At 36.1% G+C, this 27,619-nt stretch overlaps 2 protein-coding genes across 10 annotated transcripts in view; one reads left to right on the forward strand and one right to left on the reverse strand.

Moving 5' to 3' along the window:
* lrch1 (leucine-rich repeats and calponin homology (CH) domain containing 1) overlaps positions 1-18,600 on the forward strand; it is a 58,156-nt gene extending 39,556 nt beyond the window's left edge. Inside the window, exons 14-21 of one of the 7 annotated variants that reach the window (XM_077216412.1) lie at positions 3,516-3,629; positions 6,066-6,122; positions 6,262-6,331; positions 7,595-7,708; positions 10,732-10,841; positions 10,992-11,129; positions 11,740-11,817; positions 18,190-18,600. In XM_077216412.1, the coding sequence (XP_077072527.1) occupies positions 3,516-3,629; positions 6,066-6,122; positions 6,262-6,331; positions 7,595-7,708; positions 10,732-10,841; positions 10,992-11,129; positions 11,740-11,817; positions 18,190-18,303 (795 nt within the window). In that variant the 3' untranslated portion in view covers positions 18,304-18,600. Of the gene's footprint in view, positions 1-3,515; positions 3,630-6,065; positions 6,123-6,261; positions 6,332-7,594; positions 7,709-10,731; positions 10,842-10,991; positions 11,130-11,739; positions 11,818-14,789; positions 17,106-18,189 lie in introns of those variants that run through there. The other 6 variants (XM_077216410.1, XM_077216416.1, XM_077216415.1 and 3 more) reach the window with 6 other exon arrangements.
* Positions 18,601-21,778: 3,178 nt separating this feature from the next.
* On the reverse strand, positions 21,779-25,132 carry esd (esterase D/formylglutathione hydrolase). 3 transcript variants are annotated; one of them, XM_077216423.1, is made up of 9 exons: positions 24,992-25,132; positions 24,482-24,562; positions 24,310-24,398; positions 23,966-24,064; positions 23,358-23,482; positions 23,087-23,206; positions 22,887-22,985; positions 22,489-22,656; positions 21,779-22,047 (listed from the first exon to the last, which is right to left on the reverse strand). In XM_077216423.1, the coding sequence occupies exons 2-9, from the start codon at positions 24,547-24,549 to the stop codon at positions 21,967-21,969; spliced, it is 849 nt and encodes a 282-aa protein (XP_077072538.1). In that variant the 5' UTR covers positions 24,550-24,562; positions 24,992-25,132; the 3' UTR covers positions 21,779-21,966. The 3 variants fall into 3 exon arrangements, with proteins under 3 accessions (XP_077072538.1, XP_077072537.1, XP_077072539.1); XM_077216422.1 differs by having other exon boundaries at positions 24,846-24,995; XM_077216424.1 differs by lacking the exon at positions 24,992-25,132 and adding an exon at positions 24,834-24,957.
* Between the last annotated feature and the right edge of the window lie 2,487 nt (positions 25,133-27,619).

Genomic DNA, 27,619 nt, shown 5'->3' on the forward strand with positions numbered 1-27,619 from the left:
ACCCACGTGACCTCAGTTGAATTGCTGACTAGGTTGTTGTCAACTTTTTCATTGTTGTCATGACAGCGCAGTGACTTCTCGTTCCGTGAACCTCTGGAGTTGTGAGTTAAGAATTTTTTTAAAACTGTTCCTGTGGTGTTGAGCAACTACAATAGGTTGTTTGCAGTCACGTGACTGTGTTGACGCGCGAAATTCAGATGGAGGTCCAGGAAGTGAAGAACGCAATGGACGTGATGGAGGAAAGTCCGTACTGTACTACTTTAGACGCTATTACAAGAGAAATATATAAACAAAAAATCTAAACATATGTTGGACGTGATCCATACGTTATGAAGAGGACCGATTTTCAACTGAATTGAAAGATTTGCCTGCCATTGAGGCGGTAGATATCAGCAACTACCTCGTCTCACAGACATACTTTGACTTTACAAAGTTCAAAAACTGGTACGTTACACAAACAGACACATAAGCTGTATTAACTCAGCTTTGACGAAGTGATCACTGACACACACGGGCATTTTCCCATTCGGCTCCTCTCGACCGGCAATTTTTCCGATGTTTTTCTGTCAATTTCTTGTATTTTCCCCCCTTATGAACAACAAATTTTGGCACACGATAAAAATCGATTTGATCGATTTGAGCAACCATAAACGACGCAAAACATAGGCATTTTGAGTTTGTTATAGTGAGTCCTAAATATAGAAAATCACTTCCTGCCCTCCATCTGTATGTATCGCTATGGCAACGCAGTGACGTGACGTCATGTGAAAACAAGCTATTCCTGTTAATCCTATAATTTTATATCATTATTTATTTAAGGTGAATAAATTGTAATGAAAAATAAATAAAATTAAATAGCTCAAGTAAATCGTAAGTGGAAGTGCATCTGTCAATTCATTGAATGTTCAAAATATTATGAATCTTTATTTAGAAAAAAATACACATTGGTTGGCCTATTCATGAGCATACATCAGCAATTACACATGTTTAGGGGAATAGGGCATTATTAATATACCATGTAAGGTGGTATGTGCTAGAAATGGGTAAACCACTATCAGTGAGTCTGTCCATGGGGTGGGGGCACCTCTGTGCCAGGCAGTGTCCCACATTGTCCCTCAGAAACATACCCCTTGTCCCACCTTGGGCTTATTAGCAGGTGGTCACCCTAAGTACAGTATACCAGTCAAAAGTTTGGACACTTTCCTATTGGTGTGTACAAACCTTTGATGGGTACTTTACACAGTAGCTATAAACAGAATAAATATATTTTATAAACACGTTTTGCAATGATCACTCAAATGTGGTAATCAAACACTTGTGTGACACAGATATGTAATGGAGGCAGGGGGAATGATAGAATGAGAATTATACAGCTGAGCTGTAACCAAACTAGTTTGCATTGCATGTTATATTATATTATATTATATTCTAAATACTGTTGCATAATCTTCACTAACGACGACTTTGTCTTTTAATTTAGTCATAACTTGTATCAATAAATATATAAAAAGTGTCACTGACAAAACCTTATTATCTTCTATTTTTACTCTTAATTCCTCTAATCTCTACCAGTGGAGGAAGAACTCAGATCTTTTTACTAAAGTAAAATGAATAATAGCATAATGAAAACGTTTTTAATTACATATGTACAGTACTTTTATACTATTTTAAATAATTAGTAAGCAAAATGTACTAAACGTGAAACTAGGCTACTCTTAATGCAAAATGGCCCTATATAAAGTGTTATAATTATATACATTTTTGGAATATTGCTTGATGTTGTAACGTAGCGTTATCAGGCAGAATGAGTTTTAACACTGTGTCTACACCGGACGCGGCCGTTACTGCTCGCGTCGCAACAGCTGTTTACCCTAGACAAAGCAGAATCAGTTTACTGTCGGAGATCGCTCGCGCCACGCATTTTAATCAATGTTTCATCAACCAATTGCCTTAATAAATAAGAAGAAGGCCTAAATATAGCAGACAATATAATCAGGACTTCTCAGCTGCGCGCTTGCAATAGTCACAAGCTCACACAATACGTGACAGAGGCTTGTAGCAGAGAAATCAATTCTGTGAATTACACTGCGCAAATCACAAGTAGGCTACTACCCACCGGATGAAGAAGGGTTGGCTCTCAGTCTCCACAGGCTACATAAAATATTCATTTTATTTTATTTTATTTTATTTTTCGTGTTTGCATTTATGAGGAAAAAACAATGTTACAGACGCGACAGTTCAGCACTACGGACGTGAGCGCTCTGAAAGCGGCACTAATGCTTTGAAACTTTCACATAGACATCAAACAGAAAGCACAAAACCTTTCGTTTCAAAGTGAATTTCGTTTTGTATTAATTGTATCTTAATTTTAATCAATGTTTCATCAGCCATTTGCCTGGATTTAATTTATAAGAAGTAAATTTAGCAGACGATAGATAATCTCGACACGGAGGCGCCTGCGGGTGAACTGGAGCTCGTCTCATGAACCGAAACTCAGCGTATAGACCTGAGAATTGAAATATATCTATATTGAAATGTCTACTTTTAAACAGAACAATTCAAAACGAAAGACAGTCAGACTCATGTAATCGTATGAAATGTGCATTTCTCTCTGGCGCGCGCTCACTGAAGATCGCGAGTCAGCATCGTCAACTTCATCTTTGGCTGACACTGACTGAAAACACTTGTTTATTAATAAACTATTAAAATGTCTCCTTGCTATATTTGTTGTATTCATAATCATTATTTTTGCCAGTTCTTGTGACAGCTTTTAGGTGCTTTATTGGCAGCGCCACCCTTACATGAATCACCGTACCCGCATTTTTTAAAATATTCATTTATCGGCCATTATAAATGCCGATACCGATAGTTAGGAAAATGCCTAAAATCGGCCGATAATATCGGCCCGCCGATATATCGGTCGGGCTCTACTCCAGACTTTCGTGTAACCCTTAGAAAAGTTTCAAATTTGCTGATTTGGTGCCAAAGAAACGTGTTGAAAACAGTTGTGCTGATTTAGATTTTTGTAGAAACACACTTTTTTTTTAAAATTCTTTGATAAATAGAACATTCAAAATAACATTTATTTGAAATACTTTTTTGTAACAGTATAACTTAAATGTCTTTACTTATCCTTGCTGAATAATATTAATTTCTCTCTCTCTTTCATAAAGAAAATCGTACTGACCCCAAACTTTTGAACCGTAGTATATTTGTTGTGCTTTCGGTGTGCAGTGGTCTATCAATGTGTTTTTTTGTGTGTGTGTTGTTGTTGTTTGTGTGCGTAGTTTCCTGTGTTGTGATCTGATTATTTGGATGAAAAGGCTGTTGACTATTATTAAAGATAAAATTGTAATTTACTGTAGCCATGGTGTGCAAAAGTTCTGGTTAGCCTGGTAGCTCCTATGCTATAGTTACAGGCAGTTAGACTCCAGGGCTGTTTTTACCAGTGTGATGTGTGATGTGGTTGGTAAGCCGTAGTTTCATGGTCTTAAGAGCAGTGATTGTCATTGAAGGCGGCTCCTGGAGAATGCTGGGAGTTCCAGAGGAAGAGACAGTACATTCTAGAACGGGCCCGGCTCGAGGCCCAGCTCGCATGCCAACAGTATGCCCTGCACATGGCACAACAGGTAATCTGAAAATCCTGCCATCCAGCCTATAGGTACACCCTGTTTGACCCTTGAAAACTTGGCCAACTTGTACAAGTCAGCTGCTCTCTGAGGAATGATTCATCATTCGGTGCAAATGTGTTTGTCATTCGTATGCGGTTTGTTTGTGCTGTGGTGACTTCATTCTTGTTGTAGTTGTGCTGTTGTAAACATGCAGTTCATTCCCAGAAGACCCATGCAGAATCTGTGTCCACAGAACTCATAATAAATCTCTGCAGATTTCGGCAGAATTGGAACGTCTGTCATGCGTTAGTTCTATTTGTCCCCTGCCGCCCTTGCATGTTCGTTCACTAAAATCAATGTGAATTCTCATTCCTGCAACCTTTTTTACTTTTGCAATTTGACACATTTCTGAGTGAAAAAGAAATGTTGGGCTGAACTTGATTTTATCCATCTGGAAGTGACTGGATCTTGAAAAGGGGGTGCTCCACACCAGAATGTGAGATACCAAATTGCTAAGACAGTGCTAAAATAGTTTTTTGCCTATTGGTCAGTAGTTCAACCAAAAATATAATTTTCTCACTTTGACTCTTGTTGTTCCAAAACTGACTTTCTTTCTTCTGTGGGACATATAGGCCTGGTTTCACAGACCGGGTTTAGATCAAGCTAGGATTAGAGCTTATTTCAATTAGGACCTTTAAGTAGCTTTTATAAACATGCCTTAGAAAAAAAAAACATTACTACTGTGCATCTTGAGACAAAACAATGCCTCTGACATATTTTAAGAAATGTCAGTACAAGTTGCTTTTAGTTAAAACATGCATTTTAGTCTGAGACTAGCTTAAGCTTTGTCTGTGAAACCGGGGGGGCAAAGAAGATGTTTTGAGAAATGTGTTTGGTTGCAAACATTCCATTTTTTTTTAATAATGTGCACTGATGAATCATTCACAATAACACTAGTGTTTGATTGTGCTGTGCAAAGAGTACTCCAAGCTCTGTTTAGAAAATTTGACCATGTTTAAATCCATATATTAAGTGATTTTCACTTAAAGGTCCCATGTTGTCAACTGAAACTTCCTGTCTTTTTTCATGATAACAGTGGTATAGGGGCTATGTAACTACCATATAAGTTTCAAAACAGTCAATCCACAGACAAATGCACACAGCCTGCATAAAGTAGCTGCACCTTTTCACGAGCCGTTGTGACTTACGTAAAAATGTGACGTCAGAACTACTCAGTCACCAACCCGAACACTGCCAACCATACTTCCCTCCTTTTGCCCAACCCTCAGACAACATCGCGTCCATGCCATTGATGAGCAACAACAACACAGAAACATGTCGAGAAAACGCTGTTCAGTCGATGGATGTCAGGAAACTACATCATTGCACAGGCTTCTGAACAGCATTAATATAAGAGACCTGTGGCTAATGTTTATTTATTCGGAAATACCACAGCAATTTAGTTCAACCTCAACCGTCTGTTCTGCACATTTCACAAGTGACTGCTTCGTCAGTCAGGCACAGTTCAATGCCGGTTTTTCAAAGAAGCTACTCATCAAGGATGCTGCAGTCCCTACATTGTTGGGTCCGACCTCAAATTCGCAACCCGCAAATACACTTCTAACACATATGTTCCATTATGGTGCCAGCATAAAAAAACCCAACAACATTACTTGCCATTCTGAAACATCCTATTGTAAGCCCGTTTGAGGAGGTGGTTGGTTGTCTCCTGTCATCACCGATTCGGGGTCTGAGTCCGGCTCGAACATATAAGGGCGGATAACATTTCCCTCAGCAATGTCCAGCATTAAAGGTGTTTTATTTACCTTACTTGTTAGCATCACCAAGCCACAGCAAGCTACGGCATACATGAACCTAGTGACCTGTGGTTGGCCTGGTCATGCATCACTCAGAAAACAACAGGCCAATCAGAAGAGAGGCTCATGAATAATAATTAATTAGACAGGCCAAAATCGACCTGTTCTTAGCTGAGCTCCTGAGAAAGGAGCTGTAAAATATATTGAGATGGTTTTTGGTACTTATACTGCAAATATATATATTTAATGACATCAAAACCTAAAATAAGACTCAAGAAAGTTGTACAATACGGGACCTTTAATATGCAGTATGTGTCATATTTGTGTTGCTGGGTGCATTTGTTTTAATTGTGTAGTATTAATTCCAACATATTGGTCCATGTACTTTTAGTCCATAATGTAGCATGCATGAACTGAATAGAAATTAAAAGTAAATTTACTCATGGGGATTGAGAATCATGCAATTTTCTAATAAAAGAGGAAAAACAAACAGATAGAGACTGAGAAAGAAAGACTGAGTCATATCGAATCGAGTCAGAGAACAGTAATGCATTGTTTCACTATGTCTACAGAGCTTGTTTGTTAACATCTTACATCATCTCAAGAATCTCACAGCCTGTTTTTTTCTCACTCATAGGGCGATGTGATTAGCCAGGAAGGATCATATGATAGTTGTGAGAACCAAATTACCGAGGTAAATCTTTTTAATGTTACCATTACCATTTAATGTTACCATGGCTTTGCTCTGATCATAAGGTGCACTTTACACTTATAAAACTGAATTTGAATTGGTTCAGTGCACTTGTGCTGAGTGTGTTTGTGTCATGTACCAGAATGAAGACAAAACCCCAGTTTCCAGCCCCACACTGAGCTCACCTCCCTTCGGTCTGAAGCCTAGATCAGGTGAGAACAGTGTTGTTTTACTAACACATATGGTGCCAATGCGCTGGTGGCATAGGTGGCTTTGCATCTTAGAGAATGGTGCACATTTTGGGCTCTCTCATTATTATCAGCACATTTAAGTAATAAGAGGTAGAAGTGTTTAGTAATAAGAGGTAGAAGTGTTTGTGTATAAAGATCTTTTTTCCTGTGGCAAACACCTGTTATCCTGTCAAGCTCATAACTGTCATGCAACTTTAGAGTCAGGCTTTTTTTGCATTCCTATACTGCTGTTTATTATTACTCTCTTGGCTTTGGAGGCTAAACTGCATCTGGTTTAGAAAATAATACATGGCAACTGAATATGTCCTATTTATTTATATTTACACATACATTTTATATATTCCACACATATATACCATTAATTACTAATGGGTAAAGTTAAATAAATAGACAAAACAACTTGCATGACTTCATCTGGATGCAGTTTAATTGATGTAGCTGTTTGTTTAGCTGCCTAGAGGCTTCTTGTTGCTTCCCCCTCTAACTTCTAAGGTAATGCTTGCGTCATTTATGTCTAACATTAAAGGGATAGTTCACCCAAAAATTAAAATTCTGTCATCATTTACTCGCCCTCAGGTTGTTCCAAACCTGTATACATTTCTTTCATCTGTTGAACACAAAGAAAGATATTTTGAAGAATGTGGGAAACTGAACAGTTCTAGGGCACCATTGATTTTTTTGTCCTACTATGGGAGTCAATGGTGCCCCAAAGCAGCCTGGTTTCAAACTTACTTCAAAACATCTTCCTTTGTCTTAAGCAGAACAAAGAATGTATACAGGTTTGGAACAACTTGTGAGTAAATGATAACAGAATTCTATTTTTGGGTGAACTATCCCTTTAAAAGCATTATCATGCCCAGAGGCTGACATAAATAATAGTCATTTGTACCAGGCCCATAACAGCATGCCAACAAACTGGTACTGAAATACTGTTAACATTGACTTCTTTTGTTTTTAATATTTCTCTTTTGTGTTGTGCTGTATTTACGTGTCGCTTTGCATATCTTCCTGTTTCCTTCTCTTCCCTTTTATTTACCTGTTTCCCTGAACTGCTGCTTGCCTGCTTGTGTGCTCTTATTACACAAACTACTGTTGCTCGGCATCCTCCCATTTTCTGATTGATACCTGAAACCCCTGCCTGTTTCCTTTGGTTTTCCAATGAAAATCCCTCGTTTGGCTCCTCCTCCTACTGGCACTGCCCTTTATGTTAATACCTGCACTTAGCTTCGCCCTCTGTGCCATGCTCGACTCGGCCCTGTCCCCTCCCACTTACACAGGCCCTGCCCACCGATAGAGACACGCCCCCTAGCCCAGCTGAAGGAGACATGTCAAGCAGTGGTAGGTCTGCACAATGTATCGTCCTGTACAGTCAAATACCTTGCAGTTAGTCTCTGTGTGTTTTCTCCTCAAAGATGAAATGTCAGGTGTTTTTATTCTTCTTTATAATATATTATAATTTGTATATTTTTATTATTTTTCTTCATTTTTTCCCCCTTGTTTGTTGAGACATTGAGTCACTCTCAGAGAAATGTGAATACACCTTTAACCCAAAATTTTTAATTAGTATGAAACTCATTCTGTAGTCTTTGCAGTTCAGGGTGTTAAAGCATCTAGAACACCCTAGCCACCGCCTAGCCATGCCCTAGTACACCCAACTCTTTAGATACCACATAGCAATGCCTAATAACATCCAGAACACTCTAGCAACTGCTTTTCAACACTCAACTGCAACGCTCTGGCAACCACCCACAGTACCCTAGCATGATGGCAGCAGATTTTTGCTTGGCAAGCATTGCTTTCATTATCCTCAGACAATGTAAAAATCTAGTTTGTCCAACTTTTTGTCTTTTTTAATGCTTGAGTATCAGTTTTTAGAAATGACAAATTGTTTATCAGAGATGGCTGAATACTTCAGCTCACTGACAAACATTTCACTTTCAATGGGTGTTTGGTTGACTCAGAGAATTTGGCATCTTTTTGAAAGTTCATATGTGGAATAAATGAACTAAATAGTTATTTCCTGACAAGATGCACTAGCACCAGCTTCCAATTAAAGGGTTTGTTCGCCCAAAAATGAAAATTCTTTCATTATTTACTCGCATCGTTCCAAACATGTATGACTTTCTTCTGCGGAAGACAAAAGAAGATATTTTGAAGAATAGTCGTAACCAAACCGTGGTGGTGACCATTGACTTCCATTGTTTTACAAAAAATAACTGAGACATATCTCAAAATATCTTATTTTATGTTACACAGATTTGTCAGTAAATGAGAATAGAATTTAAAATTTTGAGTGAACTATCCCTTTGAGCTTAATAAAATAGTCACTCCTCGTGTACTGACATTTTTTTGTATTAAAGAAAAAAATATTTCTGAGGTTTGTGTTGCATTAAAGGGTCTTTTAAAACACGGGAGTGAAATTTGGGGTGGCCCAGTGGCTTTAAATGGAGATGCGTGTATTTATAGAGCTGCTATTTTAAAGCATTAGATAATGGCCCCAGAGGGAAAATCAGACCTCCATTTAAGAGGAAATGCATTCAGAGGATGAAAAACTGCCAGGAGACATGTGTACTTGCTCATTGTCTTGGGGGGGGGGGGGGGGGCTTTATACTAATGGGTACTATTGAACTTTATATTATTTGGAGACTCGGGTGGAATCTGCTGCCTTTATACATGATCTAAACCAATTTTAGGGGAAATCTGTGAATAGTCTTTAAACATAAAATGCCTGAACTGAGAGTACTAGATTCATTTTGGTAGTTAAAATAATAACCAGAGTAGGTAATTATACACTTTGTGAATGATGTGGTGTTCGGATTCTACAGAGCTTTATTTCTGTCCATAAGATGAATACTTTTAGAGAACTTGGAGAATTTGTAACTTCCTGTTAGATGTCAGAAATTCTCCTGTGTGTTGTTTCTTTCTTTGACCTGTAAGTTTGTTGATAATATTCTGGAATTCTCACTGTCTTAGCACTCGATGTAACCACAAATGCGAGAATGAAACTATTCTTGACAATACTGGGTTGAATTGATATGTGTGTTGCTCTAAGAAAGATGGCGTGATAGAAACTAAAGAAAATGCGGGAGAAAGACTCTTTTATTTTAAATTTAAAGTTTAATTTGTGTCATTAGCTTAAAAAAAAATGTTTTCAAACTTCAAACACCGCTCGGTTCGCTATTGGTGAACGAACAGAGAGCCCCACCCCAAAACTCACGCCATTGGTTGAGTCAGTGTTTCTGTGTTAGGCTGGCAGAAATAAATAAGTATACATAAACATAATAAATACACAGTTTTAAGTAAGCAAATAGGCTGTAGCTTTGAGAAAAGACTTTTAAGCCATCTCTTTTGTCCCCTGATTCAAGCACACTCATACACACGTCTACACATACACACACGTTTAGCCATCTACATGGGGACATTCTGTAATCTTCTTTTGTTTTTATATACTGCTATCCTTTCTGGATTTTTACAATAAAAAAGAGATTTTGTCAGATTTAGCTCACTTTGGGGAATAAATTTGTCCCAAAATGTTTTAAGTTGGTATACACAGACACACACATGTTGTGTTTTTTTGTTTTGTTTTATGGGGACTGTATATCATATCCCCTTACACTAACCATACCCCTAAACCTACCCATCACAGAAAACTTTCAGTTTTTTTACATTTTCAAAAAACATCACTTAGTATGATTTATAAGCTGTTTGCCTCATTAAGATTTCGGATATTGCCATCTTTGTGGGGACATTTTGTTGATGTAGGGTTTACCAGGACCACACACACACACTTTTTTTTTAATGCTGCCCAGAGAAGTCTGGCATATGCTTGCTGTATTACATCAATGTCCAAGCACAGAAACATAGCTTCGGCGCTTTAAACTGTGAGACAACAAAAAGAGGGAGGAATGTTCTGGAATAACATCCTTTTAGTGTTCCCTTCATACTGTCATCTTCCTTTCATTTTTTCACAGGATTAGTAGTTATGCAACTACAGAAGCACACTCAGATGTGTGGAATGAAGTGTTGTGCTCTTCTTTCTCAATCCTCCTTTCTCTCATGTCTAGACCAGTGCTCCCCCTTGTGGGGAAATAACATATAATAAAGGCTGTGAGCTGTCAGATATGGACATTGTCTTAAAATTCAGGGTGTTCATTGTGATAAAGAATGAAAATAAAAGACTTTTGTCCATTAAAAAGCAGCATCATGCCAAAAGTAGCGACATTTAATGTCAAAATCGCCATATGTAACCTAAAGTTTAGAGTGATGGATTTGACTTTAAATTGTGTATTTATGCATGTGGGAATAAGACAAGAGATATAACATGCTCTGTGCAGACTGATGACGGTTCAGTTGTGTGACAGTGTTTTTCAGGACGCAAAAGACTTTAGAATCAGTGGATCCTCAGTTCACCATGAGGAGAAAGATGGAGCAGCTCAGAGAGGAGCTGGAGCTCACAGAGCAACTACGAGAGGTACGAAACACAGAACACAGAAGCGAAGGATATAAACTAACTGTATTAGTTAGTTGGTCAGTTAGCTTGACTGACTAAAAATGAAACCACAAGATTTAATATTTAAATTAAAAAAATGTATTCATTACCAAATCTCATTGATTTTGCCAGAGTATTGAGAGCAGACTGAAAGTAGCTCTTCCTGGAGATCTGGGCTCCTCTCTCATGGATGGGGTTGTGCTTTGTCACTTAGTCAATCACATTCAGCCGCGTTCAGTGGCCAGTATCCACGTACCATCCCCTGCAGTGGTGAGTCATCTCTGAATGATCCACACATTAACATTCACACAAACACTATATACACCAGCTTTCAAATGTTTGGGGTCAGTAATATTTTTTTTAAGTTTTAATTTTTGAATTCTCTTATTCTACATTTAGTAAAAACGGTAATATTGAGAAATATTATTACAATTTAAAATAACTGTTTTCTATTTTAATATATTTTAAAATGTTTTTTTATACCTTTGAAAGCTCAATTACTCCAGTGTTCAGTGTCACATGATCCTTCAGAAATCATTCTAATATGCTGATTTGATGCTCAATAAACATTTCTTATTACTATCGATGTTGAAAACAGTTGTGCTGCTTTCACCATGATACTTATTTTGTTCAGAAATTCTTTGAGTAGAAAGTTCAAAAGACCAGCATGTATATGAAATGGAAATCTTTTGTAACTTTTTAAATGTCTTTACTTTCCATTTAGATTAATGCATCATTGATGAATAAGAGTATACATTTTTTTTTTTTTTAATCTTACTGACCCCAAACGTTTGAACAGTAGTGTATGTTGACTGAAGTTTGTTAACCTGTTTTTTTCTCTCTTTTTTGATATCTGCACATGGACACGTTAAACCTTCAGCCCAAGCTTAGCATGGCTAAATGTCGCAGAAACGTTGAAAACTTTTTGGACGCCTGCAGGAAAATGGGAGTCCCTCAGGTGAATATGTAATTCTTTTTTGTGAATACCAAATTAACTAGATCTGTTTTTCAAGGGCCACTGTTTGTACGGGTCTTGCTGTACTAGTCTCTCACGTGCTGTTCTAAATTAAAAGCATTCATTTACTGGTATTGGTGGGGTAAAATTATGTCTTCTCATTACTGACAAACATTTTCTAACAGTTTCAGTCTTTCCCCATTAAAGTAAATAGGAGCTCTTCTTGTATTCATATTTCTTATAGGAAATAGCTGCTCGTATTACTGCCAACTGAGCTGTTTAAGAGACTGTCGTCTAATTTGTATTTGGTGAAAAATTCACCCTGTGACTCTGATCCTATACATTTTACAGATTATAACTTGTCTGTCATTGAAGTGGACTGTTAATGGGGATTTCCACTGAATTTCCTGACTTATCTAAGATCTCTTTCTGGGAAACCTGCCGATTAGTTCAAGTGAATTTTTGTGAAAATGAACCTGTACACCCAGGGCTTCTTAAAAACAGGTTCTGGTTAAAAACATGTCATCACTTGATGACATAACTGATTTTGATCATCAGCCAACCCTAATCTGATTGGTTGAAGCAGCCGAGATTGCCTCAGACTGGCCTATGATCAGTCATGCCTTTAAACGTTTAGCAGCTTCAAAAACCTCCTAGACCTTCTCTATTCAATAGATTTTGGGGAAAACTGATCATAGAACAGCAGTAACAGGCACTTTCTCACAACCTCATACTAGAGCTGCATCATGCCCTTTTAAGATGTTATCATCATGGCTTTAGGCTTCATCCATTTCCAGAGCATCATTCCATCCTGTTACTGGCTCTGACCTGCTCTCTGATAAATGATCATGTTTCTTCGAGCTGTGACAGAGTGATAAACAGACGATGGAATATTGACACATGAGTGGAATGAATGTCTGTGTAAATCGTCCATAAAAACATTATTTCAGTGTAACAACTTGCGTAATACATTATCCTAAACCCAAAACTAGAAGCAATTAGTTTTTGTCCAAAGTAGTGACAATGAGCACAACGACCATGTTCCTTTGAAACATGGACGAAATGTTTGTTGTTGATATCTCTTTTTGCGTGCACGTGGTCAATTTTGGGTCCACTTTTTACATTCTTGCTCAAACTGTGCAAAAGTTTCTATTGGTTGTGCCATCCTACCCTCCAAAAAATGGTTATTCTACCATATCAGTGGCCTTTCTAGTAGAAGCCCAAATGTTGTCTTCATGTCTTTATGGGTTGAGCTTGGTCCAAGCCATTCATAACAGGCTGTTCTGATGAGCAGAACCTTGTAGTTGTCATAGCTTGTGTCTGTAGTAGCAGTATTTACTACAAGTCTGCATGGCAGCTAGCTTTGTCATTATGTGTCTTTTGTGTTTGCTACCCTGTTACGTGTAGCTGATACTGATTAACAGGTTAGTTTAGGGATAATGTGGCAAGCCTTGTTTGTTTGGTAACTTCTGGTCTTATATAGGTTTACACAGTATATCATTGTTTTTATTATTAACTTACTAGGGGTGTAATTGTTGAGCTACGCACTAGTGTAGCTTGACCGGCTCTGCTCTTTACTGGCTTTTGCAGCTCTCTTGCTTTATACAGTTTTTAACGCTGTAGCTTGACTTGTGCCTGGCATATGCTCACTACTCACTACTTCACATGCTCTGCTAACTACCATGCTAACAGCATCTGTCCCAGCCGCAGCTGCCCTCTGAAAAAGAGACAATGACTTATAACGTTCAACATCTCTCTCTCTCTCTCTCTCTCTCTCGGAAAACTCTCATTTTCAGAAGGCAGTTAAGAGGGTCCTTCTCGGTAAATGGTGCCATTTGTGCTTGAAAATGTGCGATTTTTTTCATACTTTGTTTTACAAGGTTAAAAAGATGATTTAGAAAAAAAAGGCCATAGTTTATTATCCCTTCATATTTCTCATTTATATTATTCAGGAGAAATGGTCTTTTTTTTAAGATGGTCACTGAAAGTTTGTAATTTGTGCATTTCAACCACTATTATATACACTATTGTTCAAAAGTTTGGAGTTTCTTTATTTTTAAAGAAATTAATGCTTATTCAGAAAGGACACATTAAACGGTTTAAAAGTGACAAAGTCATTTATATTTACATTTTTAAATGTAATCAGCACAATATTTTTCAACTTTTATAATAATAAAAATATTACTTGAGCACCAAATCATCATATTAGAATGATTTCTGAAGAAAAACAATTCTATTTGCACCACACCACATTATTTAATCAATGTTCTTTCCCTTTGTGGCAAGAATTATTTGGGGGAAAAAATGAACCACCAATTTTGTTTCTAACTATTGAGATTGATGTGTGAGCAAATAGAAATAATGTAATATATACCCGAATATTGTATATTATACTGTAATTGTTTGAACCATGTGGTCAACAAAAACACATATTATGATGTCATTTCTTTAAATAAGTCAGAAAAACGAAGTAATTTATAAAGAGGTAATTGTCACAGTGAAACAGGTTGAACAGAACACTATTTATAATGGAGATGAACAAGAATATTTAAATTGACTGAGATTTTGATGAAAAACTTTTTGGTTAACAATATTTCAAACTGTCTTTAGCAGTACATACTAAATTGAGTGAAATGTATCAAAAAATGTGATTTAGTCCAGTATCTTGTTAACTAAAACAAGTCATGGGAACACACATTTTTTACACATATGGCACTGTTTCCTGAGAATGATCCAGAATTCTTACCGTTTATTGAGCTCAAAGCACCTTTGACCTTTATCACTGTCTAATCACCTTCCTTATCTTTCTCTGGTGCCGAACGGATGATCCCTCCTCTTCTCATTTTCCCTGTTATTTGGTTTTATTTTCCCTTTGTTTCTCCCTCCATCTATACTTCATTCTTCCTCTATTCTCTTCTCTTCTTACTCTTCCTGGTTCTCTTTGTCATCCCCTCTATGTTTTGAATCTCTCTCAGTCCTCTCTCTGTTCGGCTTATGACGTTCTGCAGTGTAAGCTGCGTCCACTCTGGGCCGTGGTCGCAGCCTTGCTCATGTTGGAGAGCACAGGAACAAGGCAGAAGGAAGGAAAGGTGGAGAGTGGCAGGGAGAAAGAGACAGAGGTCAAGAAGCTTATCCCCGAGTCCACTCAGACTCCACCTCCTTCCTGGCAAATATGGGATCTGATTGGCTCAAGTCTGCTACACGTTTTCTGTCTGGTGATGCTGTTTGTGGCCTACAGCTGGAGTGAATTTAAATAACATGCATGCACTAAAACACACAAATAACACATCATATCATTTATTGTCTTAGAAAGCACATTGAACGTCTTAAAATAGACACTGCCTGTTTTTTTGATGAAGAATATGTATCCCTGTCAGTTGGAGCAAATTTTATTTGTAAAACTTATATCTTAACTTGGCTATGGTGAAACCATACATAACACAACAATTTTTGTAACACAACATGTGCTCCTTAATACAGGAACTTGATGCTTTCATGTTTGAGGAAGTATTATTTATTAGTTGGCGAATATTATATTTATTACTCTTTGCAAAATGCTAAGGAAACCATCTTTAAACAGACTTTTTGCAAACATTTACGCTAGAGGTGCACTGAGCACTTTAATAAGGAATGACATATGGCCACATTCAAACTCACTTTCAGTCTCTCTAAATCTTGTTGCAGAAACACTTACAAATGAAGGTACTTTATTAATTCCATGAAGAACCTTTACATCCATAGAATTCCACAAAATGTTATTGGTGGACAAAGGTTCTTTAGATTATATAAAATGTTTTTTTGTTTTTTTTTAAGAATTGATAATTGAAATGTTCTTTAAAGAACCCAAAATGGTTCTATGGCATCACTGCCCAAAAACCCCTTTTGGAACCTTTATTTTTAAGAGTGAAGTTGAATTTCAACAGCCATAACGGTCCTCTTGAAAAATTCACATATAAACAATGTAAGTGGGATAGCATTTGCATGACAAAACTAAAATAATAGAAATGGATATGGAGGTTTTGCCTCATGCCAATCATGCCAATGACTAGCAATGTATCTACAGGAATCAAGGTCTGCTTCAAAGAAACAATTTATAGATGATAATATGAGGACACTTGAGTAAGTGAAGGCCCAGATGTCATTAAAGCAAAACAATAGCTTTGCTTTGCACAGAAGTCTTGTATGGTTAGGTTAAAAATGTTAAATCATTAGCATAAGGGCTTATTAATCTGTTGGATGTAAAAAGCAGCAAATTTTGGTTAACAGTGTTTTGAAAAGCAGCAGTCAAGGACTGATCTTTTTTAAGTTGATGTGTTATTGAAAATTATTAAATACCATGCACAGTCATACATGATTACAGTGTTATTTTATCCAAAACACCATCAATAGCATTTTCTTTCTCCTAATGAGAGAGATCCGAATAGGACTAATGGATCGTTTCTTTAATATCCTGTTTATCAGAATAGCAAAATGACACACAGAGTGAACCAAATCTATTTTTTAATTAATGTAATATGCATAATTCCACAGAGAGTTGACTAATCCAAACCAAACAATGAGGAATAATGGGCTCTTCATGAAGATTTTCTTTATGCACTCTATCAGTGATCTGTAATAAAGGGCTGAGTCAGGTTTTTAAATTATGAAATATCAGATTAACACAATTTGAATGAGTTCAGTAATTAAGTGCAATCTCTGTTGTATATAATTACCTGCTGTGAAGGTCTGTGCACAGTTTCTCTTGATTCTAATTGGTCTCTTTTCTAATTGGAACCTCTGATTCTATTTTAGGTTCTGATCTTTATCTCACATAATAGAATGACCATCTTCAGCTCATCACAGATAAAAGGAATCATTAAAAGGAAATTTTAGCAAATGAGCAGACAATGATGTCACTGAGGCCTCTTTACATCATTTCCTTAAAATATAAAACACTTTGAACCTTATCTGTACAATCACATCAGTTATAATTGGTACTGTTTTCATCCTCCAGTTTGACAAAAATAAAAGGCAATATTGACTCTTCAGGACCTTTTGTTTGGTATAATTTCCCAGTTGTTTGCTCATTTCTCAAAAAAGCTACAAAAATGCAAAAAGTGTTTGTAAAAGGGTTAAACGAGACTGCATGGGATTCTCTGACGGATCAGCTTCTTCTGTTTGTCCAGATCTAGACTCTTTAACTCCTCTCAGTGTTGAATTATGTGCAGTGCTGCTGCTGCTGCTTTGTACGGCATTGGTTTTTATGACCCTGTATATGAAAAGGAATAAATGTACAGTTCGGGTTGTTTTTCTCCGCTTTGTGGTTGTTTCTTTAAGACATTTTTGTCTTACAATTTTTAGCTCCTGTTAATGTTCAATGGTTTGGGGTCAGTAATATTTGTTTTGTTTTTGAAAGAAATGAATGTATTCAGCAAGGGCTCAATAATGTATTGAGGGACAGTAAAGAGTTTTATAATGTAACAAAAGATTTGTATTTCAAATCAATTCTATTTCAAATAAATGCTGTTCTTTTGATCAAAGAATCCTGAAAAAAAATTAATCACAATTTCCACAAAAATATAAAGCAGCACAACTGTTTGTGTAACATTGATAAAAATAAGAAATGTTCTCTAGCAGCAAATCAGCATATGTTAGATTGATTTCTGCTTAAAGTTCAGCTTTGCCATCACAGGAATAAATTAAAATTTTAAATAAATTTAAAGAGAAAAAAGTTATTTTATTTGTAAAAAGATTTCACAATATTATTGTTTTCACTGTATTTGAGATCAAATGATTGCAGCCTTAGTGAGTAGAAGAGACTTATTTCAAAACAAAAAAAATTGTATTGACGCCAAATCTTTGAACAGTATGTGTGTTTAGGCTTTAATATTTGATATATATATATATATATATATATATATATATATATAGTTAGAGAGAGAGAGAGAACATTGATTGTTTTAATAACTGATATCATACTGGGCATCACTGCTAAATGAGGTGAGTCTTTATGAGTTTAAATAACTGCATTCAGTAATGAGTGCATTTCATTTTAATTAAGCTTTTTTGTCATTTTATTTCTCTTCATGGTTTCCAGTCATTTTGACGAGTCAAATTTACAGTTGTTGTGATTACTAGATAAGGATGTTTAAAAATGTGTTTGAAGAAATAGCTCTTGATAACAATTAAATGTTTTGAGCTGAGCATAAATGTAAAAAATAAATAAAATAAGGATAAATCACTTTAGAACATTACATGACTTGAGATTTTTATCATTTGACATCTCATTAAAAAACTTCTTCATACCTGAAAATGTCCTTATAACTGTGGGGACCCCGTCTCTTTCCTCTCTGACTAAGCACTTCATTTGACCTCTTTGTGAATCTCTCTCTCCAGGATAAGTTATGTCTGCCACATCATATTCTGGAGGAGAAGGGGCTGATCAAAGTTGGCATTACTGTCCAAGCTTTGCTGGATGAGACCTCCACCAACCAGACACTCTTCACATGAGTCACACACACAGACACACACTTTTCCCTGTGGATGGACGTCTACCACCAGATGATCTTTAAGAAATTCCCTGGACACTGTCCATATATTCTTATTATTGTAGCTGATCCTCAATTGCAGGTATATGCTCAAATTTTCAATTATATGCTCACTTTACTTTTTTATTTAGTAATGTTATGTGATCACTGTTGCCCAGGCCATAGTCTTGTATGCAAATTTAGCTAAAAAAAACTAGCTTAAGATATGAAATTCCTTTATTTAATATACATATTTATTAAGCAGCTAGTTGAGAGATGCACATTTCCTGATTTTTATATCTATACAATATATATATATATATATATATATATATATATATATATATATATATATATATATATATATATATATATATATTGTGTGTGTGTGTGTGTGTGTGTGTGTGTGTGTGTGTGTGTGTGTGTGTGTGTGTGTGGCGCGCACTTGTTGTTTAGATTAAATGGTATTTGTGTTGGGCCTTTAGTGATCTAGATTTGAAACACTCGTCTTCCCAGTTTTAATAATGATTTTTTTTTATGGTTTTTCTCGATTGCGAACACACAACTAATTCAACAATTCTCACAACTATAAAGACCATCTCAAAACTACATACCAACTTGCGCAAATCTCACAGTTCGAAATATGAAATAGTCAAAATATTCTCTTTTTTTTAGAATTTTTGGCCTCGGAAACAAATGGTTAATACACAGACTACTTTCCTGCCCAGAGAACAGCAGTGAGATCAATTCTCAACACTGTAACAAAAACCTCTGGGCAATAATATATTCGGGAATCATTTTTCAGCTATAATGTCTATTACAGTATGCAACATAAAGGAAAGTGCAGATACAGTAAAATGCAACAATGAGCTTTAGGGAAATTTTCATTTTCATTACACTAAAGTGATCTTACAGTAGATGAAAAGCACAAAATACCAAAGAATTGAACATGAACCCAGTGTGCAACACTTTACAGTATACTGTCAATTACTGTTGCATCCTCTGCACTTTCGGCCAAATGTCATTACATTTTACAGTACTATAGCAGTATCTTGGTCTTCTGACAAAAGACCTCATCTACCTCCCTTAGGCAGTCTTCTCTCAGTTCTGCAAAAATATTGTACAATATAGCAACAAATTATTTTGACAATCACAAGGTTGAGGGTGTACAACATGTGCTATAGTTTTCTGTGCATACAGTAGAATAGTAAAATAACTTCAGTTATACTGTGTGTAAGACGTAGTATAAAACCCCTGTAGATGATTCGTTCAGCTCTCTCTCCAGTGTTAGGATGCTTTTTCTAAAGCACAATCACCTGTGCTCCTATTTATATTATCCTGAGATTTGTCATCAGGTTTGCTATACTTCACGTTTACTCATGGATAAAATGTGCTATTTGAGTTCACATTGTGACACATAATTAGTTAATTATATTATGTGTTTGTTTTATGAATGAGAACGTGGTTAAACCGGTGTAAAATTTGAATGTGAAACATGGTGAAATGTGTTAAACGGTTTGAGAAATGTTTTGAGAACTGAATGAATGGTTTGGGAAATTATGACAAATGAATCAGTTATAGTGTGTTGGCAATCGGGAAAAACTGTAAACCACTTTTTAACTTGTTTTTTGGGAGCCATTGATGTTTGTCTCAGGGGAAGTGTGGCCTCACTATAGTTTTATACAGTCTCTGCTCTGCTTAACCTGTCAGTCAGGTATTATATCACTAAAAGAAAATGTCTGAGTGTGTTTACAGTAGAACGCAACATACCTTTCTTTCTTTGTGTATGTGCATTTGATATCTTCAGGAGAGTGTTTATTTTGTGAGAGTGAGAGAACGGGAGCACATGTTTGCACTTTTTGTATGAAAGTTTGTGTGTCTAAGGACATTATTATTATTTTTCTTTTTTACTTTGTTCTACTTGTGCGTATTTGCTTACGGAAAGTCTGATGTCCAAAGCTTCATTTCCTCATAGATTCAGCCATGAAACAGACCAAAACATTTGAAGCTGGAATCTCACTGGAGATTATTTGACAGTTGCCAAAATTGTTTTCTTATCAAACTGATTTACAAACATAATCGTTTTATACAGTCCTTTAAAGGTATTTTAAAAATAAGAGTTTTGTATTTGTAGAAGGATTTGTAATGTGATATTAGTGTGTGAATGTGAAAAATGTACAGAACATTTATATTTGATGTGCTTATTTTAGTAAGAATATATTTGGTTATTTTACTTAAAGCACAATTTACTTTATTAATGTGAACTGACAGGGAAAAAAAAAAACATCTTTATTATGATTTAAGTTCTTATATTAAAGCAATTATAACACTTACATATACAGTATAATTTCAGAGAGACTTATTCATGCGAATAATTACAAATAGAATACATTCACAAGGATTATCCCTTTAATTGTCAATAAAAACTCACAAGTTTTACTCATTTCAAAACTTATTCACATTATTATACTGTAATTAGTAACAAAACATCTGGACAGAAGTTTGTTTTTCTCAAACACAAAAAGGTGTATCCTAATAGTCAGTGGGTAAATGGTATTCTTCATACTGTCATAATTCGATTAAAACACATGGAATAGAAATATGGATTAGAAAGTGTCTTTTATTTTAAAATCAAGTATAGATTAGACAATAGTTCCATCCTATACACATTTTCACTGCTGTATCTTTTGATAAATTCTGTCCTTAGTTTAGATTCATTAAAGTACAGTATCCAAATCTCTGCTACAGTGGGCAAGTTGTGCATCATTACTGTAATATCAACATTTCCCACCACTTCAGAGAGAACGTAGTGAAACTACTTTACACACTAGATTTTAATGAAGATTTGATTTTGAAATGACAGTGTTTTGCACTTTATGTATTTGGGACTGTCTTTTTTTGGCAACTGGCAAATAGTATTATGCGGGGTATTTATATTACAGTATTTGGAGGAACTATATCAGCTGATCAGATGACTAATGTGTTTGATAAATCACCTTAAACTGCTGAATGTTATGTGGGCATTTTTTTTGTCATCTTCAATGTATTATAAAGAGAAAAGGCTTGTACTAAACATTTTTGTACTTTAATTTTTATAAATAGGACTTATTTTTCCATGTCTTTTCAGTGTTTGGGATTTTACCCCTTTGCAATTCTGTGAACGTCAAGGTGCATGTACAGTAATGTTTTTGGGAAAAGTATGCATGTCATTCCACCTTTTGCCTTAACCTCTGTAAATATGGTTTATTTGTACCAACTTCTACCAGTAAAAACCTTCACCTTCAAAGTCTAGTTTGTTTCTTAAATATTCAGGGTACTGTAGACATGACATAATGGTGATGTAATTTGCTAAACTACATTAATCAGATGTCTGAACCATTTAGCCTGGTTTATGTGTGAAACATGCAGAACTTGTGTAATTAATGCAACTTAATTCAAATAATTCACTGCAGAACAAATACAAAACCACAACCAAATGCCTTTATTTAAGGAAATGTCTCTACAGTTAAACATCACCCTGTTAATTATGCATAAGAAAATACAAAGTAGTTTGAGAGATGGTGAATCAGTCAAGACGTGGTTCTGATGTCATTTCCAGGTGTGTAGATAGGTTTTGTAATGAGCTGGTTGCCATAATCATGTTGCGTCAGGCATTCAGATATTTGGCATGGTGCTTGATGTGGTCGTTGATGAAGGAGAAGATGAAATAGTAACTGTGATCATAACCCTAATAGAGCAAAAGAAAAACAAGATTTTGTCTTAAAATGTGTACTCCATTGTATAGGGTTAAACAGTGACATCTAATCCTGAGAGTTGATTTAGTTGATGGAGAATTAATTTAAAAAATAACAAAAGTCAATGCATTAAAGTTATTATTGAGGTTTATTTCAAATTCAAAGACCTGTCCAACCACCATGTGGTCCAAAAATCTGAGACCACAAGTGAAAATGCTTTCATTTTATTAGTTTAATACAAAAATGTTCCTTACAAATCAGCATACAGTAATAATTCCAGTGAAAATTTCATATGAATTCTAGCATTTTAAAGTTCTTGGTATGTGTCCATTTTGGCGTGTGGCTATTAGCGCAAAAAGCCCAGGTACTGGATAATCAATTAGATTTCCAAACATGCCATTCCTCTCATTCATCACAGTGGGTTCAGTACTGACCTGCTGAAGGCGGAAAACTACGGGAATTTTCTTCTTGGAACAGGCAGCGATCAGATTGTCAGGAAGCAGCTGACTGGAAGACAAGAACTGGTCATCACGGCCTTGATCAATCAGAATATCAAGCTCAGGACCGGAATATGATTCAGCCAATACTGTAGCGTCATACAGCTGCATGTGGAAATGACAGAGGAAGACAAATAAAGCAATGTTGTACTTGTACAATGCAGTGTGCTGAGGTAAAACTATGTTAAATAAGACATTTTATAATATTCCTGTTTTTACTGTATTTTTGATCAAATAAATGCAGCCTTAGTGAGCATGATATTTCAAAAATATTAAAAAATCTTACCAACCACAAATTGGAAATGGGAGAATACACACATATGATCATCTCTTACCTCCCAGGTGGACTTGTCAGATCCAAGATAGCCAGAGAAAGCTTTCTGTCCCCATGCACATTGTATGGGGTTACAGATGGGTGCAAATGCTGACACTGACTGAAACAGGCAAATGCACAAGAAATTAAAAAAAAAATATATAGACTGTCTTAACTTCAAATACCTAAAAGATGAAGCAGTGCATATAATATGAAATATGCCTTATATTTCCCAGGATTCTTAAGTGCACAAATAAGAGCTCCATGGCCCCCCATGGAGTGACCAGAGATGGACATTTTCTCCGGATCAGCAGGGAAGTTAGAATTAATCAGTCGCGGGAGCTGAAAACAAGAGAAATGTGATGAAGACGATGAGTGCGAGATCCAAATGTTTAAGGTGTCATTGTTTAAAATTTCAACTGTGACAGTCATCAGAGAATAACTGTTTTCCTAGGGACTAACTAGGTTTTTGGATCAGAGCTAAAGTACACACCTCCTCGGTGACATACGAGTACATGCGGTAGTTGGTCTTCCAGGGCTCCTGGGTGGCATTGACGTAGAATCCTGCGCCTGTCCCGAAGTCCCAGCTCTCTTCCTCTCCTTCGATGTTGCAGCCACCTGACGAGAGCAGAATCATCTCATTTTCTGCGCAAAGGCTTATGTGTAAATGAGGACATTTTAGTGTTAGTTGACTCAAATGTTTCTGACAACAAAATAACAATAGCCAGAGGTTTTTCACTTTCTTACTGCAACAGTACAGACTTAAATGGCATAATATTAGTTTACATTTGACTTGTGCTTTAACTGGAATTTTTCCAAGCAGTGGAGTGACTGTCTGGTGGGAAACTCTAAACCCTGACCTAAACTGGGAAGTCACAATGCTATTTGATCCTCAGGGGATACTCTTTTTATCTATATGTTGCAGTAATGTAATGTTCGGCCCCACAATCCACCTGTTTCCATAATTAATATGTGTTGGTCCGTGTATCTCTAGGATTTGGCTGAGCAGAAATCCTAATTATAGGGTGTAGTGTCTCCAGACATGGACAAGCAGGACTCGAAACTGTAGTGGTGGTGTATAACAAATGTTGAGATGTTTACGTGGACTGGTGTCTGGAGCTACGATGATGATCCCATGTTCAGAAGCCGCCTGCTGGCTCCCTGCTTTAGTGATGAAGTTTTGCTCTGTGCATGTTAAACCTAGAGAAAACAGTGTATGGTTAAATATATTTTTAGTAGCCTACATTACTGGTAGGCCTATGTGTATTACAATCATTGCTGGCTCACTGACTGATGTGTTACTCTTTTGTAAGTCACTTAAAAGTGTCTGCTAAAAGCATGAATGTAAACGCAACAATATAGTATATTTCAGTATGCAGCATGAAATAGTTGTGCTTATTCACTCAAACTGGCCTAGAGAAGAGAATCAGAATGAATTCAAGTACCTGAAAGCCAATAAAACACTGGGCATTTGGAGCTCTCAGCCTTGGGAGGAAGGTAAATGGCGAACTTCATTTTACATTTTAACTCAGAGCTGGAAATAGAGTTGATGTTAAGATCAGTAAGGTATGTTTTATTCTGGGGTTTTGATAAAACCTACGTTACAGTCTCAGTCACCTGTCATGCTCGAACACTTTCTGATATCCATCACTACACTTATTAGAAGAAACTTGAGTCAGTGCCATTGCGCCGTTTATACTGTGTTGAGAAAAATCAGAGTTCGAGTTACGAAAGATCACATTTCAAATATAGACTCACTTTGCACTCGCATCCAAACATAAGCACAAACTACTTATGATATGACTTCAGTACATAAAGGGTGATCGCTTTCGATCACTTTTCGTGTATCTGTACACCATTTGAAGCTTAGTTTATCCAATCATTTAGTTGAACAGTTAATTCATGTTTAACCCAGTCCAGACTCATGGAGTTTGCGCATGCGCACTGCACTAAGGCCTGCCAAACTCACAGCACTGCTTACGGGATCTGCAGAAAACGACCCAAAGAAGCGGTACGCTTGAAAGAATGCCAAAGCATACGCTAACGAAACTTAAGTTTTATTTAGCTCCCGTGTAACAGTCCTCTTCATGCATGATAATTGCCTGGATATTATTTTGTAGCACTTACCTCTGCAGCTAGAGGATTCAGAGTCCAGTGTGACGTCAGGGTTAGCGTAAGACGTAAAATCACGCCCCCTTACGTATTTGGTCTGTGCTTCTACGTTTTGGTCATACAGGGGCGCTCGAGAGATATGTTTGTTTAATGTCCTTCCGTCTTAGTGTGCGCCCAAGAAATGACATTTCCAAACTTTATATTTGCAGCTCATGAACACTTTGAACTACATAATTGTGATCTTGGAAATAAGATATGAATTAAATATAGGCCTAAAGGTCGAATATATTTTAGTGATCAATATTTTGTTGGCAATTGATAATCATTTGTAGGCTATAACATATTTTTACTGGCGAAATGATGCTGGCCTTGTAGATAATCACCTTCTGACCAACTGAGTACGATGACCGAACGTTTTCTAAGGCCACGTTACCCTAGGAGTCGTCAGATCAAAAAGTAAAACGGATAGGTGACAAGAAAACAATGAGCCAAGTATCTATCTATCTATCTATCTATCTATCTATCTATCTATCTATCTATCTATCTATCTATCTATCTATCTATCTATCTATCTATCTATCTATCTATCTATCTATCTATCTATCTGTCTATCTATCTATCTATCTATCTATCTATCTATCTATCTATCTATCTGTCTATCTATAAATGTAAAGTAAACATGATCATTCATTTTTTCTTATCTTGTTTATCTTAATGTGTGTATATATAGCCTACTGAAAGTGTTAATAAATGTGAGCACTTGACATTGAAAGCTTACATAACTGAACATGTTTGTGCCTTAATTATGATATAATACAACGTATTTAACTTCTCATGATGTATATTAGTCCAGATTAAATTAGGACTTGATGTTTGTGTTGTAGGCTACCCTGGAGCATATTAACGAGTGGATTATAAGATTGTTTTGGACACTCGTTCATTTATGGATGTGAAGCTGCAAATTATACATCAGAGCCCTGCCTAACAGCGTAATATACAGATGGCATACTGTTACATCAGTTACAATTATAACTCTTTTTTGTGTGTGGCTCGAAAATCGTAATTTGTCCTTCCCTATGAAATCAAACTATTTGTCACCATATGCCCCAGCCATCGCTTATCCTTATAGACCATTAATGAACTTTATTCTTTTAGTGTCCTTCAACCGATTTCTGTTTCACCTTAAGTACTGCCATCATTTACAAAACACTTTGCATGATTCAGTGCCTACTTCCACTGCACTGCAAAAATGTGATCAGGATGAAATGACAGACTCCTTGGAAACGTGTCACTTTGAGCATCTCAAACCAATAAGCATGTCCTTTCTAAAAACTAATAAACAGTAATGACCATATACAGCGAAAATACATTAGTGTCCCCTGTTAAAGTCAAATTGTAGGCTGTCCAGACAATTACCAGAGCATGGAACGGAATGCTTACTTAATTTAACTGCAGAAACACAGTGTACTGAAGAACAGGAAGAACACAATCAGTCTCTCTCCATCAGTCATCTGTGAAGGCATTTTACCTTTTTATTAGGAGTTTCATAATAAAAACCCAAAAGTCTTTTGCCTTATCTGGTAACAACATTAATCCTTTAAACAATTATAATTATCGATCCACCCAGTGCTAATGTTTCCAAATTATTCGGTACACTACTGGTGATACCTTCAGAATCATACAGGACCCTCTTTATTCCTACTTATAAACTATTCTATGCAAAATAAAATTTATATAAATAGTGTGAGTTGTTTGTTTGACACTGAAAATTCCAAAAAAGACAAAGTTCACTTATTGAACAGAAAGAGCGCAACAACTCAACTGCCAAGTTTTCCTCTGATGCTGGATGACAAAATAACCTGGTAACACTTTACAATATGGTCCCATTATATAACATATATAACATATAACATAGATTACCTATAACAATGAACAATACATGTGTTACTGTTTGTATCTTTGTTTATGTTACTTAATAAATCGTTTTTATTGTTTATAGTTCATGTTAACCAGTGTTAACAAACCTTATTGTAAAGTGTTAGCTACCAATAACCTTATAAAATCCATATGCTAAATGGTAGAGTAAATAATGCATATTATAAGTGCATAATGTATAATATATCATTTGGGACACAACTATACTTTCAACATTCCACACTTCGTTTTTTCTGTTAATTTAGTGTATCATCCGGGTATTTAAAGTGCACTTTTTCTTTTTTGGAATTTTCAGTGTGAACACAATACTCGCACTAATTATACTACAAAACGTCATACAATAGTGCACAATTATGCAAATTGGGATGCACCTATAGTATTCGGAAAAACAATAGGCAAAAAGTGACATAGGGCCTACTACTTCCGCCGAGATTCTGAAGTGTGCATTCAAAGGACACATGACAGTAAAAACAAGCTGGATATAGTACGTCCGAATTTGAATTCATACTACCCATAAACATACTATATAGAGTGTACTTTTCTAACAGTCGTGAAGTAAATTCAAACCCAAATGTTGTACCTATACTCATTATTAGTATTCAATTTCAGACGCAGCGCCAGTCTTTGGTTTCCAAAGGAACTTAGCCTTTCGAATGACTCCCACATAATATATGAACACGGAGTCTGTCTAGCTGAAAGGGAATTTGA

Source organism: Siphateles boraxobius, unplaced genomic scaffold, assembly GCF_051911475.1.
Source record: "Siphateles boraxobius isolate OS27281-9 unplaced genomic scaffold, OSU_SipBor_1 7, whole genome shotgun sequence".
Taxonomy (NCBI): Eukaryota; Metazoa; Chordata; class Actinopteri; order Cypriniformes; family Leuciscidae; genus Siphateles; species Siphateles boraxobius.

What these genes read in the sequence shown, in the direction of transcription:
- esd (XM_077216422.1), bottom strand. Translation starts at nt 24,901, where the DNA reads ATGCTTTGGCATTCTTTCAAGCGTACCGCTTCTTTGGGTCGTTTTCTG. An exon ending in AAAGTGTTCGAGCATGACAG is followed by an intron (nt 24,399 to 24,481) that starts GTGACTGAGACT and finishes CTCTATTTCCAG; the next exon opens with CTCTGAGTTAAAATGTAAAA. An exon ending in AGCTCCAGACACCAGTCCAC is followed by an intron (nt 23,483 to 23,965) that starts GTAAACATCTCA and finishes TGCTCTCGTCAG; the next exon opens with GTGGCTGCAACATCGAAGGA.